Source organism: Strix uralensis, chromosome Z, assembly GCF_047716275.1.
Source record: "Strix uralensis isolate ZFMK-TIS-50842 chromosome Z, bStrUra1, whole genome shotgun sequence".
NCBI lineage: Eukaryota > Metazoa > Chordata > Aves > Strigiformes > Strigidae > Strix > Strix uralensis.
In genome coordinates, this window is record NC_134012.1 from 46,215,451 (window position 1) to 46,231,469 (window position 16,019).

At 41.0% G+C, this 16,019-nt stretch overlaps 1 protein-coding gene across 2 annotated transcripts in view; it reads left to right on the forward strand.

The window, feature by feature from the left end:
* The window catches only part of CEMIP2 (cell migration inducing hyaluronidase 2), a 52,345-nt gene that overhangs the window by 12,190 nt on the left and 24,136 nt on the right, over positions 1-16,019 (forward strand). For both annotated transcript variants that reach the window (XM_074856078.1, XM_074856077.1), the window contains exons 2-6: positions 1,242-1,578; positions 6,315-6,455; positions 6,986-7,547; positions 10,203-10,372; positions 11,687-11,875. In XM_074856078.1, the coding sequence (XP_074712179.1) occupies positions 1,254-1,578; positions 6,315-6,455; positions 6,986-7,547; positions 10,203-10,372; positions 11,687-11,875 (1,387 nt within the window). In that variant the 5' untranslated portion in view covers positions 1,242-1,253. The remainder of the gene's footprint in view (positions 1-1,241; positions 1,579-6,314; positions 6,456-6,985; positions 7,548-10,202; positions 10,373-11,686; positions 11,876-16,019) is intronic.

A 16,019-nucleotide genomic window follows, 5' to 3' on the forward strand; every position in this document is an offset into this window, starting at 1 on the left:
TCCCTTTGTTAATGGAAGAGAAAGAGGATCTTTATGCTCTTCCGGTTTTGGTAGTTTTTATTTTCATAATTAATTTTGCCATTAATACACGTGATTTATGCCTAAATCCCCTTCAGGATTTGGTTTAGAAAGTTAGGTTTCAGTTAACTGAAACTTGAGCAGTCTTCTCAAAAAATCCCATCCCTAAGAAATGTTAATTTCAAAAAAAAAAAAACCCAAAAACATGCCAACTTTGTGGATACTCCATACAATACAACACAGTTGACCAGAAAGCCTGAGAAAACAGTCAAATGCAGTTTTGCATCTCTTAAAGCACACCAGAAAAGTGTGGTTGGTTAGAACTGCTGGTGAGGATGGGCCAGGCAGTGATGGTTTTGGTAGGCTTTCCTCATTGGCTGCTTCAGAAAAAGATGGAAACAACACTAGTAACCAACATAAAAGTAGCATTCGCTTCTGGGTGTTAGGTGCAGAGATGTGGAACAGTCATGTTTTGTGTTCAAACCCAGGCATCTCAGCAACAAGAAAAACCATGAGGTTTGCTGAACAAGATGCAGATGACTTTCCTACAGGATCATTCCTGATGCACCTTTATTAGCAAGTGAATCCCGCTGTGAGTAAATTAAGAGTTTGCAGGCTCTATATGCCTCAGCTAATTAAAAGTGTTGACTAAGTTTCATCAGTATGAATATAAAGAAATTTGTGTTTGATATTTTACGAATTAAATTTAAATGATTTTTGCTACTTCCAGTGTGGGAGGAAGGCTTGTCTCTTTCAGCTTCTTTTCTATAAAGGAAAACAGTGAGGAGTTTGTTCAGCTTCTGAGCGCAGAAGAAATACACTTAAGCATTCTTTGCATAACTGCGGGGAGGAAGGGGTTGCTAGCTTTCTCATTGTTCAGTTTGTTTCTTAATTGCATTATACAAGTTAACTATGAAAACACTGAAAAATACCTAGTGGAACTACAAAGAAATGGTCTGTGCTGTACTGTGTTCCCATAACAAATGCTTTTGAGTTAATTTTGTTGAAGATGTATATACTGTTGTTTCAAGCTGTTATACCAGGGCAAATGACAGGTAGCAACTGAGTGACTGATACTTTGTAAATAGCCACAGTTTCCGTGACTGTTCTTAAGAACACAGGTGGCTTAAAATTGCTCTTTGTTTCTTTTTTTCTTTTATGTATCATACCTGTATTCTGAAAGCCTGTCTCTTATTTTTTCCCTCTGTGTGTACGTGTTACAGTGACTTTATAACATGCAAGACACTGATGCGAGGGGGAGCTCCCCTGCTTTCCTCCGGCCTCAGAACGGGAGCAGTCACAGGTCTTCGGGGTACGTCCCGGGGAGAATTGCCCCTCTCCGTCCCCCACCACCTTCACAGAGCCATGCTGCAGCTGAATTTACCTCTGCAAGACAGGAAGCCCGGACAAGACTCCCATCCTTACCAGTGGATCAGCACCGCCGCCAGGCAGAAGCCAACAGGCATAAAAATACTCTCATTTGCTTTTCCATTTCTAGCCTTTCACTTTTTATTGCACTGGGGATTTTTTTGGGAATAGCTTCAAAATATGCTCCAGATGGTAAGTTCTTTTGCAAACAAAATCATCCTAGAAGTTATGGTCCCTGTGAACGTAATTCAATAAGTCATCATTGGGAGTAGTGTTCGAAGTGCAAAAATAGGACACTTATTGCAATTTTAACATGGAGTGAAGCAGTTTTGGGGGCTAAATTTAGCTCCTTTTTCTGTTATCAGTGTAATTTTTATGTTTTTAATGTGAATAATTTGATTTACTTACATGAAACAAAAAGGCACAGCAGTAAATAAAGACTGCTGGTGAAGGGGAAAGAACCATGAGTGTTGTAGAAGTGTAATTATTTTTGTCTGCAGAAGAAGCTGTCCAGTATGTTCACAAATCGCAGTCAGAATGAAGTCCTGACTGTTTAAGTAGTAACTGAGGAAGGTAGTAAAAGAGTGTTCAAGTGAAAACGTTTAAAAATCTACCAGAATTTATACCAGCAGTATAAACATTTTGGTTTGTTTATACACAAATTGGGCAGGGATCTTTTTGATCTATTAGCCCTGATTTTTTCCAGATAATCTTAGGAAACTAGGCAACTTTCACTGGATTTGGAAAACCTCCCAAATGTGTTAGAAGGTTATAAAGCATGAAAGGTGATGTGATTAACCGCTGATCACTAAGTATACATTCCTCTGGCCAAATACTGCTAGGAGCTGCTGTGACATGCAGTTGCTAAAGTTTGGTAGTATAGTTTGGAGCATGGGCTGTTTTGTTGGATTTGTTTTGTTTTGGTTTTTTTAAAGGCAGAAGTCAGGTTTCTAAAAGCTAAACAGGGTTTTGAATTGAAACTGTTGGCTATTGTAGCACAACAGACTTAGACTCTTCAGTGGCTTTTGGCACAGTAACTCAAAGTTCCAGTTTCCAAAGTCAATGCAACACAGGCTGAACAAATTAGATAATCAATGAAAGATTTCAGATGACAGTACAAAATGAGTGCACACATCTAACTGGACTGTTCTTGGTGGTGGCTTGCTGAGATCTCTTCTTGGGTGAAGTTACTGAGTATTATTCATAATTATGAAGGAAAATAAAAAAAACTGAGGGAGTAGTAAATGGAAAGTTACTGCTATGTTGTCATCCAGATCACTGGTAATAGGGCATATCTGCAGTAAGTACTTCATTTACAGCCAAGTTCAAGAGAAAGCTGAAGGGTGACTTAGCCAGTTGACTCTGAGAAGTACTTTGGGGGGGGAAAAAAACCTTCCCGCTTTGATACCAAGACTTTAACTTTTAATTAACTAAAAGTTGTGGATTTTGATGATGGTTTTAGTAGAAGTGGGGTGTTAATTGTGTGTTGTGGGATACATGAAATAGTCCCTTTATGCTTTGAAAGCTGATAATGTTAAGGAGGTGGCTTGACTTTTTAAAAAATGTAAGTGGTTTTGGAATGGTTTTGCTTCATCTGCACTAGCTCATTCCAGAGGCATTGAGTTGTGTGGATTTTTGCACTTAATGCATGGTCAGCACATGGCTGATGGATCACCAGGAGTACTGAGGATGTTGCAGGAAGAGTTGCTGTGATTTAGTAGATGGGCTTTTTTTTGTCTACAGTAATGACTTACATAAGGACTAGGGATTAAGCCAAGGTCGTGACCGCTTTCCTTCAATGTCCCACTGCTTCTTGATGGAAGTCCTGGCCAGTTTTCAGCATTAATTGTTGCACTGTGTCTTTCTGCAGTTTCCCTGCATTGTCCTTTAAAAAAACCAAACACGCACCTATAGAATACTTTGGGAACCCTGACACAAGGGAAACTCCTACAGTGACCAAGGAAAGGCTGAAATTTTAATCTTGCAGTATAGTTTTTGCAGCAACTCCACAAAAGTTTCCCAACAGGTTGAAACGGTAATACGCTTCGCTCCAACCTAGTACATGTGGTACTGCAGCCAATGACACCAGTTCCAGCTAGGTGTGTTCTTAATGGCTAATTGGAAATCCAAATTGTCAGTACTTTTAATGGCTGTTTAAAAGGCAGGGGAGCAAATGTGACAATTAGTAGTAATTGCGTGTAAATCCTAAACCTCCAGCATACCTTCCCCAAAGGGAAAATGATACTTATTTGCATTTCTGTTCCTGCCTGTCAGCTGGTTTCTCTTTTCCTCCTTGCTTCTATCTTCCTGTCATCATCTTTTTTCCGAAGGACTCCTGAACACTGAAGATCAGGGAGAGCACTGGAAATGCAATTTCCTTCCCTGTTTCCAGGGGCTTGTGCTGCAGGGTCAGGATGACAAGCTGGGGAGATTTTCAGGGAAAAGTTCTGCTTGGCCTTTGCAGCTCTTGGCTGGAGTTTGCCCAGGGTAAACAGGATCCTCAGAAAATTTAGCTGCCAGACTGTGACAAACTTCTGCCGAGCATAATATAACACTGATAACTTTTTCCCAGAGGCCTTCAAAACTCCAGACTTGGTGACTAAGCAGGTAGAAAGTAGCTCTTTATCTCCATCTTGAGAACTGTTTCCTGCTTTTTCTCCTGCCAAATTTCATATCCTTGTTCCAGCATATGGAAGGTTCTAAAATACTTTTTTTTTGCAGGGTATTTTTTGGTTGTGGTTTTTTTTTTCCTTCACCATTTGCAAAAATATTACTTCCTCCCCTCCCTGCCCCCAACTCCATTAGAAGCAACTAAACCTTAAGGAAAGCTGACCCATTTTTGCAAAATACTCTGAAGCAGAGGCTTGACTTCAAAAGTTTTCAACATGAGTGGTTAAATTTGGCAAGGCCATACTACCTAACATTTTCTAGTCTATGCTTCTGTTTTCATTTAACCTTAACTGTAGAGGCAAGGACTGTGGCCTGTAAAATCTAATCAGTAATTTTGGAGGTAGCATATGGTGAAGTACTAAATAGTTCATGTTTCCCTGCAACCCACTGCAATTGCTAAGGGAGAATTTCAAAATACTTTTCCTGAGTACCTCTGATCTGCTTGCCAAAAAGTTGATCCACCATGCTTCAGAAGCATGCTTGCATTACAGGACTGCGTATTTCTGATGCTGATGCTTCCTTGCTGGATTGCAATGTACAATAGAGTTAATTTTTTTTGTTACCATGCTATACCTCTTCTTTCTGACTCAACAGAAAAGTTTCAGTTACTAGGTCTTCTCTGTGAATCATGTTAAGCAGAAATCATCAGGTTGCTGACTCACGGTTTCCTCACATTGCCCTTTGCTACCAGCCAGGAAATAAGTGTTTCTTCACAGTGCTTGTGTGCGTGGTGTGTGGGGGAAGGGGTTTAGTGATTCTGCCTAAATCAGGAAATAGACTTGCCTTTATCCGATGAGTGCTCGGCACTCTTGCTGATCGCAGTGCTTCTTGCTTTTTGGCTTTCCCTCATGTGTTGAATTTCATTTTCTAAACGCTGTCCTCTGAGGATCCCCCCCAAAAGATGTTATTTTGCTTTTATCTTTATATTACTAGTTGGATGCCTTTTGCCTGTATGCAGTTCTGCTAATTTTTTCCCATTGGTAGTCAAATCTTGGTTTATGTGGGTTTCCTGAGTTGGAAAGGATTGAAATGTGGAGAGTAATACCAAAGGAAAAACATTTCTGTCAGCAAAACTAAGGCTGGCTTGTGTTAAACTTGTGCATAGGTTTCACTTTCTTTAGATTTTGCAAGAATGGGCTTTTGCCAATAGCTTTTTGCCCCCAAAGTTGCATTGCAGATGTGTGGGTGTTTTTCTCCAGAAGATAAGATGTGAAAAGGCTATTTTGACTTAGTCTCAGTCAGACTGCTAACCTGTTTGTTTTGGCATCTTTTGGTTGTCTTTTGCTTAAGAAAAATATTTTCAGTCTGACTTTTCCTTGGGTTTTCTTACCAAAAGAATATCCTTCCCATTTCTGTAGTATGTCTATGCTGCTGCATTACTCAGCTGCTTAATATGCTAAAGATATGTGTGCTGTAAATACTACATAGCTGTAACTTCATCTGAAATCACACAACCCTGTCACTTCTTGCTGCTGCTTCTCTTTTTCTGGCCTCCTAGGATGGTATTACTGCCTGTGTAGTGCCAGACAGACCTTCATCAGGGTTTCAGCAAGGGTTGCGTGTGTTGCTTTCTCTCTTGTGGTTTGTAGCCTGACATTTAAGCTGACTTCTTAAGGAGTACAAATTGTGAGTTTAGACCTGAATGTCTTGTCTCCCAGGAAGCTGCTCTAACCAGTAAGGTATTATACTAAATATACTAAGGATGTCTTGTCCCTCTTTATCCCTTACTTGCAAACCCACACTGAGTGATTTGGATGCTTAAAAGCAAGAAGGGATCACTCGTTCTCACAGAGGGAGAGATCTTCAGGGAGGTGAGATATTTAGATGCTTTACAACCATGTTAGCTGGCCCAGGTAACTGGCCTAGGACATCCAGTGATCAGTGTGAGTGCTGTGGATCTGAGTGCTTCCCACTGACCTCTCCTCATTTACTGCAGGTGATATAGAAAATCTTTAAAAAATCAGGTGGCGTTCAAAAATATCTATTGTCAACAGTGTATGTTGACAGTTCAGTCTGTGGTCATCAGTAGTTTAATTCAGTATAAGAATGCCTTCCCACCCTTGAGAGTTTAGCCACCTTTCAGGTATCTTTTTGGCTGCTCGAATACAAACAGTAACATCAGTGGCTGCACTATTGTAACCACAGAAGAAGGTGGGAATCCTTTGTGGGTGACTGCCTTGCTCGTGTTCATCTTAACGCTGACTTGATTGATGTGATGATGCTTGTTTATAAAAGCTGAATTTCACATTGTATTGCAGAGAATTGTCCCGATCAGAATCCTCGTCTTAAAAACTGGAGCCCTGGAAAAGATCCTGAAAAGAGAGTTTTTATCAAAAAGGGGGATTTGTTTCGTCTGAACTCGGATGCTACAGTACACTCTATAGTTATACAAGATGGAGGTATGAAATGACAAGATGAACATCATGCTTCAGTTTACTGCATAGTTTTCCGTTCTGTGATTACATGAAAAACGTGTTGGAATCTTGTATTTCAGCTATTGACCAGTTCCCCTACTTCTACTTTTCAGCCTGCTACCAGGCCAGGGATATCATTAAAAAGATGAAAGAACACTATGGAGTCTTTTCAGTGGAGCACTGACGTGGTTTTCTGTAGGATATAGTAAAAGAAGACTTGTGTAGTAGCCTTCCTTGTACAAAATCTTTTCTGATGGTGACTGTGGTATGATAGTAATTCTACCAAAGTGACAGAAAAAATTGGGAATTAACTGACCAAATTTTTAGAAAGATAAATCACAATTGGTAGGAGTTACTTTCCCAAATATTCTTAAACATATGCAAGAGTGTAAAGCTTAATTCATGGGTGTGGAAAATAAATCTGTAATTTTTCTGTTGTTCTTATTGCAGAACTTGGTTCTTTGACTCTATCTGAATTTTGCTTTGACCTACAGAAATATTTTTTTTTCCTTTAGGGTTACTTGTTTTTGGTGATGATAAAGAAGGTTCTAAAAATATTACCTTGAGAACTCGATTTATCCTGATAAAGGATGGTGGAATGCTTCATGTTGGAGCAGAGAAATGCCGCTATAAATCCAAAGCAACTATTGTTTTGTATGGAAAGTCAAACGAAGGTGCTGATGTGCCAGAATTTGGCAAAAAATTTATTGGTGTGGGCCCTGAAGGAACACTGGAGTTGCATGGGCACCAGAAGTTATCATGGACTCTTCTGTCAAAGACTGTGTATTTCTCAGGGCTGGCCTATGGTCATTATACATTTAAAAAGAATTTTTCTCGAGGACTAAATGTGAGAGTGATCGATCAGGATACAGCAGAGATTTTGGAAGTGCTGAAGTTTGATACTCATGAACGTTCAGAAGAAAGCTCGAAGCTCCAGAACTTACTGGAAACTGGAAGTCCTGGTCGCATTGTTGCTATTGCTGTAGGAGATTCAGCTGCTAAAAATCTATTGGAGAAAACCAGAGTGACTATTCAAAATCTTCTGGGAAGTAAATTTGTCAGAAAATTGAGTTACAGGTAAATAATTTATTTTCCCTTTTGTGCTGAATAAAGATTAGATACATATTCTGCCACCTTTGGGGGATTCGTTAAACTTTGAATGTCTGTTCTTAAAGTCTTCAAAGGATTCTGTGTTGTACGTAGTACTGCAGTAGTAGTATTCAGTATTTTGATAGTGCAGAGACTAAGAGTTATAGGTATCTGTGTGATAGACTATTACTCATAATTGCTCTCTTTCACTATTCTTTACAGAAATTAAAACTGGGTGCAGCGAGAAATTTTTCCTCATTCAAACACACAGAAAACAGTTGCTAGGTGAATTTTTAGTATATGTTTGGAGGAGCAAGGAATGCCAAGGTAGAAACTGAATACAGGGAAGGGGTGCTAATCCTGTATACAAACAGCGTCTTATTCATACCTATGCACTGTTGAAATGAAAGAACATTACCCTTCCACTGATTCTGCAAGGAAACTGATCTCTGAAAGTATTTTGTAATTGAAGTACACTTGTGAGATATTTTTGTATCCTTTGACCATTCTTTTCAGTTGGTGAGGGTTTGGATGGTAGGACAATAGAAGACATGTAATAGGAATTATTAAAGCACGAAACTTAAACTGCTCTGCCATTCATTTAGTTGTTGCAAATGACTTTTTGCACTGTGTGTTCTGAACGTGGCTTTGTGCTGCACAGGGTTAGGAATACAAGTGAAAAGGACACCAGGTCTCCTAACTAACTGTCAGTCTGTTCTTCAGTTTCCATTAAGATCATGTTGTATAACCTGTTTCTATTTTCCAGGAAATCTGTCATTTAGTTTTTCCGTTCTATTCTTACCCCTCGCTATCCCACAACATCTGGATTCCAGTTAGTTTCCTCCCTCTGCTTTGGCAGAGGCAGGCTGGGGCGTCAGTCAGGATGGCATGTTCTGACCCCGGTTCCTGTCAGGAGCACATCTGTGTCAGTGGCTGTGTAAGCATGTGGTCATGGAATGGAAAGTGCTTGCAGCTCTGCCTCTGAAGCGGTTTGGTCAGAGGTGCTGATGTAATATGTACCACCTCGTGAAAGCAGTGAATCCTGTGTGGCGGTTGTTCAGGTCGCTGTGCAGTCAGCCTCGACCTGGTGCAGAGACCTAGGTTTCTGGTGTTTATCCCTGCCTGTGACCTCCACACTGGTTTGTTTGAAATGAGGAGCTTCTTCAGCCTTCAGTAGGGAAGAAGCAGCCTTTCTTCTCTACTGAACAGTTTCTTTTCTGCTTTTATTAGTTGGTAGAGGCTCCATAAGCACACAAAATTGTCTTCTGCTGTGGAAGACAGGTGAGAAGCTCTCACCAAGTGCTCAGTGAGGAAAAGCGGGGTTGTTTTTTTTAAACCTGTAAAGCTAGTGAAGAAGATTTTGGCATGGAGGTGAACACTTCATTACATCCCTCTTCCCTTTGGCCTCTTCCTGCAAAATAGTATGCATTAAAATATCTTGATACTTACTTTAAATGTTGGTATGTGAAACATTCAGCTTGTTCACTGCCACTATTGAAAAGCTGGCCCACTATGTACTATTCTTGTGAACAGGTTAACACTAAACAGTTTAATTTGGTCTTTTAATCCCACTCAGTAAGAACAACATGAGGGGACTGAAATAAAGGCAACTGAATTGAAAGTGGCTTTAATATCTGCCTTTGAATCAACCATTAGCAACAGACTACAGTTCATCTAGCTGACACTGTTTTCATTTGGGGTGAATGATTCAACTTTAATGATGCAAAATTGTTCAGCTTTTTAATAGATGATCTCGACTTCTTCCTCTGCACACATAATTATGACATTACAGAGCAGTAAAGGACAGCAAAATAGTCTTGTTTTTTGAACTTGGTGGCAGCTTTCTGTGGCGTGCATTGTTTGTTTTTCATTTCCAAAAACTTGGGTGCATTGAGCAGAGCTGTAGGAAGGGGAAGTACATCCAGGACAGTTCCTTGCTCCATGCCAGTGCTCAGTCAAGTAGGCGACCAGATGACAGAAGGGGCAGTGAGGGCGAAAAGCAAAAACCTTTGGTCTTAGCCTTCAGAAACATCAGTGATCCTTCGTGCAAAGGTTGTATAACAGCGTGCGATTCCTTTTCTGAGTCTGAGCATCCTGAAAGATTCAAAACATATTGCCCATCAAGTGCAGTGATAGCCAGTGGCTGCTGCTGCCTGTGTCCATCCTTCCCGGCCTGATGCAAGCGTGGTCTCCAGGGACTCCTGGGCACCACTCTGGGATGCCACTTGTGCGTTGATGGTAGAGGGCTGTGGCAGGAATGTCGGCACTGGCTCCTAGTCTTCCTGTGGCCTCATAAAGCTGTTAGGGTATAGGATCCTGAATCGCTTCTGTCACTCATGTCTTGTGATTTGCTTTTGGAAAAATGGTATCTTGGATGTTGTACTAAAAATGTGTCTGAACGTCTTCTCCATTAAGAGTTCTTGTGTTTACCAATTTGTATATAGGACATCCAATTATTTTAAATTGTTTCTTTTCAGTGAGATCTACCCATGTTTCTTCTGCATTTTGAAGTTGAATTTTAACATTAATTTGGAAGAGCGGGCAGAAGGATTATCTATGACTTCTGTGCTCCTTGTCTTGTACCTGTTTGTGAAGAAATGTTAAGGGCCATTATACTTAAACATTTACTTTCATTTTTTACAGGCAAGCCTGGGCTTTCGTTGGTGTCATAGGTGGTGGAAATTCTTCCTGTAATGAATCAGTGAGAGACTATGAAAATCACAGCACTGGTGGGAAGGCTCTTGCTCAGAAAGAGTTTTTCACATTGGATGGTCAGAAGTTTGTTGTGAGAGCTTACAGTGAATGGAATGATGGTAAGAAAGCATTTTGTGAAATCCTGCGGTTGGGGAAGAAGTAAAAAATGTTGTATATGCTTTTTTTCACTAGAACTGTTGGTTGTAATTTAAATTTCTGAGTGCTGTAAGGGGGTTTTTTTGTTTGTTTTTTTCTTGTTATGGATGAAGTATGAGGACACAGTTCTTCAGTGCAATCTATTTTCTCAACCTATTTGTATACTGTATGTGAACAACATAACATTAAAAGTCTTCATTTTTAACATATTTAGATACAGATAAGGGGTTTTATAAAAGGCTGAAACAGACTTTTTTTTTTCCTTTTCTTTTAGTAATTAGTCATATATTTTAAATCTCAGCTTCTGAGACAGTGATTATCATTGTAAAAAGAAAACTTGGTAGAAGCAAAGAGAAATTTAATTTTTTATTCTTGTTTTATTTCTAAGTTTTATTCTTGGTACAATCTTCTGTTGCTGTTTGATGCTGAACTTTAGTCAGCTTTTCTCATAACAAGTTGAATCAGTGGTACAAAAAGCCTGGAAGGCCTACCACTCATTTGTTTTTATCCCTTAGTAATTTTTGTGTTTAAGATATCTTTGATCTGAGTTTCACTTTTTATGGGCAGTCATCTTTTTCTCTTTGTAGAATTGCTAAGCAATATTGTATTTGCCTCAGAAGAATTTTTTTGTGGTAGTTGGCTATTTATTTGTTAAGTAATTGAGCTATTTGATACTACTCCTTTACTGTTCATTACAGGCCTATGAAAATATATAGATTTATTTTAAAAAGTAATAAAATCCACCAAAATACATCTTTTACTTACCAGTAGAGTTAGGGTCAAGAGTGAGCAAGAGTTGCTGAACTTATGCAAAGCCATCACAATACAGTGAAATAGCATGTGTGTGTAATTTACCCTGCCAAACTGTTTCATTAGTTGTGAATAAAAAGAAAAGTCCCTCTACTTTGTTTTGCCAGGTCCTTGATTACATCTGTAGAGTTTTAAATTGCAGAAAAATGTCACTTGAAACAAGTAAAGGTAGCTGGACCTACAAATTGTTGCCATATGATATTAGGTCTTTTTTTTTTAAAAAAAAAAAAGATAATTTTTTTTCCCTGTCACTGTTAGTTCCATCTTCTCCATTTGTTTTATTTGAGATCCACCAAATAAGCAGGCTGTAATGGTATCTCACACTGGCACGTTTCAGAGCAGAATTGTACTTTACAGGGCTTTGGAGCTTGTGAAATCTTACAAATTTATTAGTATCTCTTGGAGATGGTTTCATATAAAGGTGAATATAATCTTATATTTACTTCTTTTTTTTTTTTTTTAATTAGGTGTCCCAATTTCCGGCTTCCAGGTAGAAGCTGTAGGTGGAGTGATACTGAACCTTCTGGATGATGTTAGTAGTTGGGAGCCTGGAGACCGGATTGTGGTCGCAAGCACAGACTATTCAATGTATCAGACAGAGGAATTCACTCTCCTTCCCTGCCCAGAGTGTACAAAGCATCAGGTCAAAGTCAAAGGTATGAGAGCAGTCACGACTTGAAGATTCATGTGAAATACATATTCACCGTAGTACAGCCTGGACAGTCCCTTTCAGTGTGAGCGGTAAAGAACAGGCTGTTCACCTATCTCTGTATTGCTTTTTTTCTGTATACAGGAATGTGTACTTCTCCTTGCTATAAAATTGCTCAGTATAATGCCAGGTTTGCCTCGCAGCTTACCATACTAACTTTTCTTTCTCCTTTCTTCACAGGCTCATTGAACACTTTAGTTTTCTTCCAAGAGGATTACAATTGTTTTCCTTTCTTGGCTCCTTTCTGTCTTTTCACTAGTTCTCTTTATGCTTGAATGGCTGTTGTGGTCATTACCATTTCCTTTAGTGCCCTTCTCATCTTTTGAAGTGTTATCATTATAATTTTTTCTGTTGGTATTTATTAAAAAAGGAGAAAAGGAAAACAAAAAAGGGAAGAAAAAAGAAAATGGAAATCTTTGAACCTTTTTTCTTCTCCCTCGCTGTCTCTCTTCTCCCTCGCTGTCTCTCTTCTCCCTCGCTGTCTCTCTTCTCCCTCGCTGTCTCTCTTCTCCCTCGCTGTCTCTCTTCTCCCTCGCTGTCTCTCTTCTCCCTCGCTGTCTCTCTTCTCCCTCGCTGTCTCTCTTCTCCCTCGCTGTCTCTCTTCTCCCTCGCTGTCTCTCTTCTCCCTCGCTGTCTCTCTTCTCCCTCGCTGTCTCTCTTCTCCCTCGCTGTCTCTCTTCTCCCTCGCTGTCTCTCTTCTCCCTCGCTGTCTCTCTTCTCCCTCGCTGTCTCTCTTCTCCCTCGCTGTCTCTCTTCTCCCTCGCTGTCTCTCTTCTCCCTCGCTGTCTCTCTTCTCCCTCGCTGTCTCTCTTCTCCCTCGCTGTCTCTCTTCTCCCTCGCTGTCTCTCTTCTCCCTCGCTGTCTCTCTTCTCCCTCGCTGTCTCTCTTCTCCCTCGCTGTCTCTCTTCTCCCTCGCTGTCTCTCTTCTCCCTCGCTGTCTCTCTTCTCCCTCGCTGTCTCTCTTCTCCCTCGCTGTCTCTCTTCTCCCTCGCTGTCTCTCTTCTCCCTCGCTGTCTCTCTTCTCCCTCGCTGTCTCTCTTCTCCCTCGCTGTCTCTCTTCTCCCTCGCTGTCTCTCTTCTCCCTCGCTGTCTCTCTTCTCCCTCGCTGTCTCTCTTCTCCCTCGCTGTCTCTCTTCTCCCTCGCTGTCTCTCTTCTCCCTCGCTGTCTCTCTTCTCCCTCGCTGTCTCTCTTCTCCCTCGCTGTCTCTCTTCTCCCTCGCTGTCTCTCTTCTCCCTCGCTGTCTCTCTTCTCCCTCGCTGTCTCTCTTCTCCCTCGCTGTCTCTCTTCTCCCTCGCTGTCTCTCTTCTCCCTCGCTGTCTCTCTTCTCCCTCGCTGTCTCTCTTCTCCCTCGCTGTCTCTCTTCTCCCTCGCTGTCTCTCTTCTCCCTCGCTGTCTCTCTTCTCCCTCGCTGTCTCTCTTCTCCCTCGCTGTCTCTCTTCTCCCTCGCTGTCTCTCTTCTCCCTCGCTGTCTCTCTTCTCCCTCGCTGTCTCTCTTCTCCCTCGCTGTCTCTCTTCTCCCTCGCTGTCTCTCTTCTCCCTCGCTGTCTCTCTTCTCCCTCGCTGTCTCTCTTCTCCCTCGCTGTCTCTCTTCTCCCTCGCTGTCTCTCTTCTCCCTCGCTGTCTCTCTTCTCCCTCGCTGTCTCTCTTCTCCCTCGCTGTCTCTCTTCTCCCTCGCTGTCTCTCTTCTCCCTCGCTGTCTCTCTTCTCCCTCGCTGTCTCTCTTCTCCCTCGCTGTCTCTCTTCTCCCTCGCTGTCTCTCTTCTCCCTCGCTGTCTCTCTTCTCCCTCGCTGTCTCTCTTCTCCCTCGCTGTCTCTCTTCTCCCTCGCTGTCTCTCTTCTCCCTCGCTGTCTCTCTTCTCCCTCGCTGTCTCTCTTCTCCCTCGCTGTCTCTCTTCTCCCTCGCTGTCTCTCTTCTCCCTCGCTGTCTCTCTTCTCCCTCGCTGTCTCTCTTCTCCCTCGCTGTCTCTCTTCTCCCTCGCTGTCTCTCTTCTCCCTCGCTGTCTCTCTTCTCCCTCGCTGTCTCTCTTCTCCCTCGCTGTCTCTCTTCTCCCTCGCTGTCTCTCTTCTCCCTCGCTGTCTCTCTTCTCCGTTTCCCCTCCACCCCTCACCAACAAAATGGTTATGAAGTAAGTGGCACTTCCAAGCCGCTGCTCATACAAGATATCCCTGAGTAGTTGCAATCTGTTTTTCCTTTGGATGTGATGCATGCAAAATGATCATGCATGTTGTTGACAGTTTCCTTTTTTATTATCTGAGTCATCCTGCTTGACTTCATAAGAGCCTCCCATGGGACTGGCTCCCTGGCTCTGCTGGTGTCGGTGTTTTCCTTCTGCTACTCTGTGCCAGTGCCCTCCTTCGTGGTGGTCGACCAGCCTCAGGTCGAGTGTGCCCTCTTGCTCCCTTTTGGTGGGCTGCAGCATTAGTTTGCAGCACAAACTAACTAGTGTTAGTGTGCAGTATTAGTCTGCAGCAGCCGATTGGTGCTCTTCAGGATCTGGTGTTGTCCCATTCACCTCTGTACAGTGCGACTTCCTCTTCTTCAAACTGCTCTTCTCTTTCTCCATTCTCGGAAGTTTGCTGTGATTGCCCTCAAACTTTTCTGTTCCCCTATGTCTTAAGGGACTGCCTGTTTGTGTGTCCACTTTCCAGTGCAGTTTGTATCCCATGGCATTCGTTATCATGGGTCAGATATGCTTTACTGCATTGTGAAGTCCCAGATATGGAAAAATCATATCTAAGTTCACCTTATTACATCAGGGGGTACCAGGCTGCATGAAGCTGCACAGCTGACATAGTGCCATAGAGTATGACACTTCCTGGGCTTTGTTCTTAAGTGTCTTTCTTAAGAGAAAACTTGACTTGAATGTTGCAGTATGAAGTTTAAGAAGGTTTTTGTCACTACTGAATAGTGTATGTGCAAACTCAGTTTCATCTTGGAAATCATGTACTGTGAAAAAGCAGCTGCTTTTAAAGAATTTTTAAAAATTAATTTTTCTTTTACAAGACTTATGGCATAAAATATAAAATCTTAGGTTTTTTTGTTTTAAATAAGTGCTATTTGAACTATATCTATATCTTTAAAATATGTTAAAGGAGCTGAACTGGTCCATCTTGGGTTTTTAACCCCCAATATCAAATTTCCTTTTTCATGGTAACAGATAGTGCTTAAAAATACCCCCCCCAAACCACCTTATATATTTTTTCCACAAAGAATGAATGTTCTGTGGAGTGGTAAACTTCACATGTTGAAGAATTCACCATCTTTTGAAATGATTTCTTGTATTTTTTGCTAAGTTTTTGGATATTTTGGCCCCTTTGTTGTAGGAAAACTAAAAAATATTGTTTTGTAGGAGCCTAGTTACTCTTTCTTCGCTTGATTTATGTATGCTAGTCAAATACAGGGAAAAACAATAAGCAAGCCTTCAAGGAGGGGGGTACAGTCCCATTTGCAGACATCTATTCTCTTTATAAATCCTCAACAGTACAGAGTTAACACCACTCTTGGTTCTGCTTCATATTGTGATAATGACCAGTTTAGGCTTGTATCCTATTGTAAGCTTTGGAGGGATAGTGACAGTCTATATGCAGGGAATCAATAAATAGGGGAGAAAAACCCAAACCAAAACAAGGGGTGGGGAAATATTTTAAAAAAATAAACACATAAATACATTTTTTTTAAGCTTTACAGGACCAGATAATTTTCTCAGTTTGCACAGACAAATAAAAAATTTATTATTTCTTTGGAAGAACAGTGTAAAACCTGAATATCTTGTTTTCCCTAATTTTAGTTTATGCATTCTCAGAAAAGCTATCTAGGAAAGAGCGAATTTAGTTGCTAAAGTACATACATTTTTCTTTAAGAGGGGGATGAATACAGTATTTTTTAAAGGTACTTTGGCCTCATTTTCCATTCTTAACTTTTCTTTGGAACAGATTAAGCAGCCAGCATCTTTTTTTTTCATTTAAAGCCAATCTGCATCTGTGTTTCATTAAAAGTTTTCTAGATACATTGGATTCATTTAAACTTTTATTTGTTTTTTACCCATTCTGTTCACAAACTATTGGACTGAAGTTAAGATGAACTTGCAAG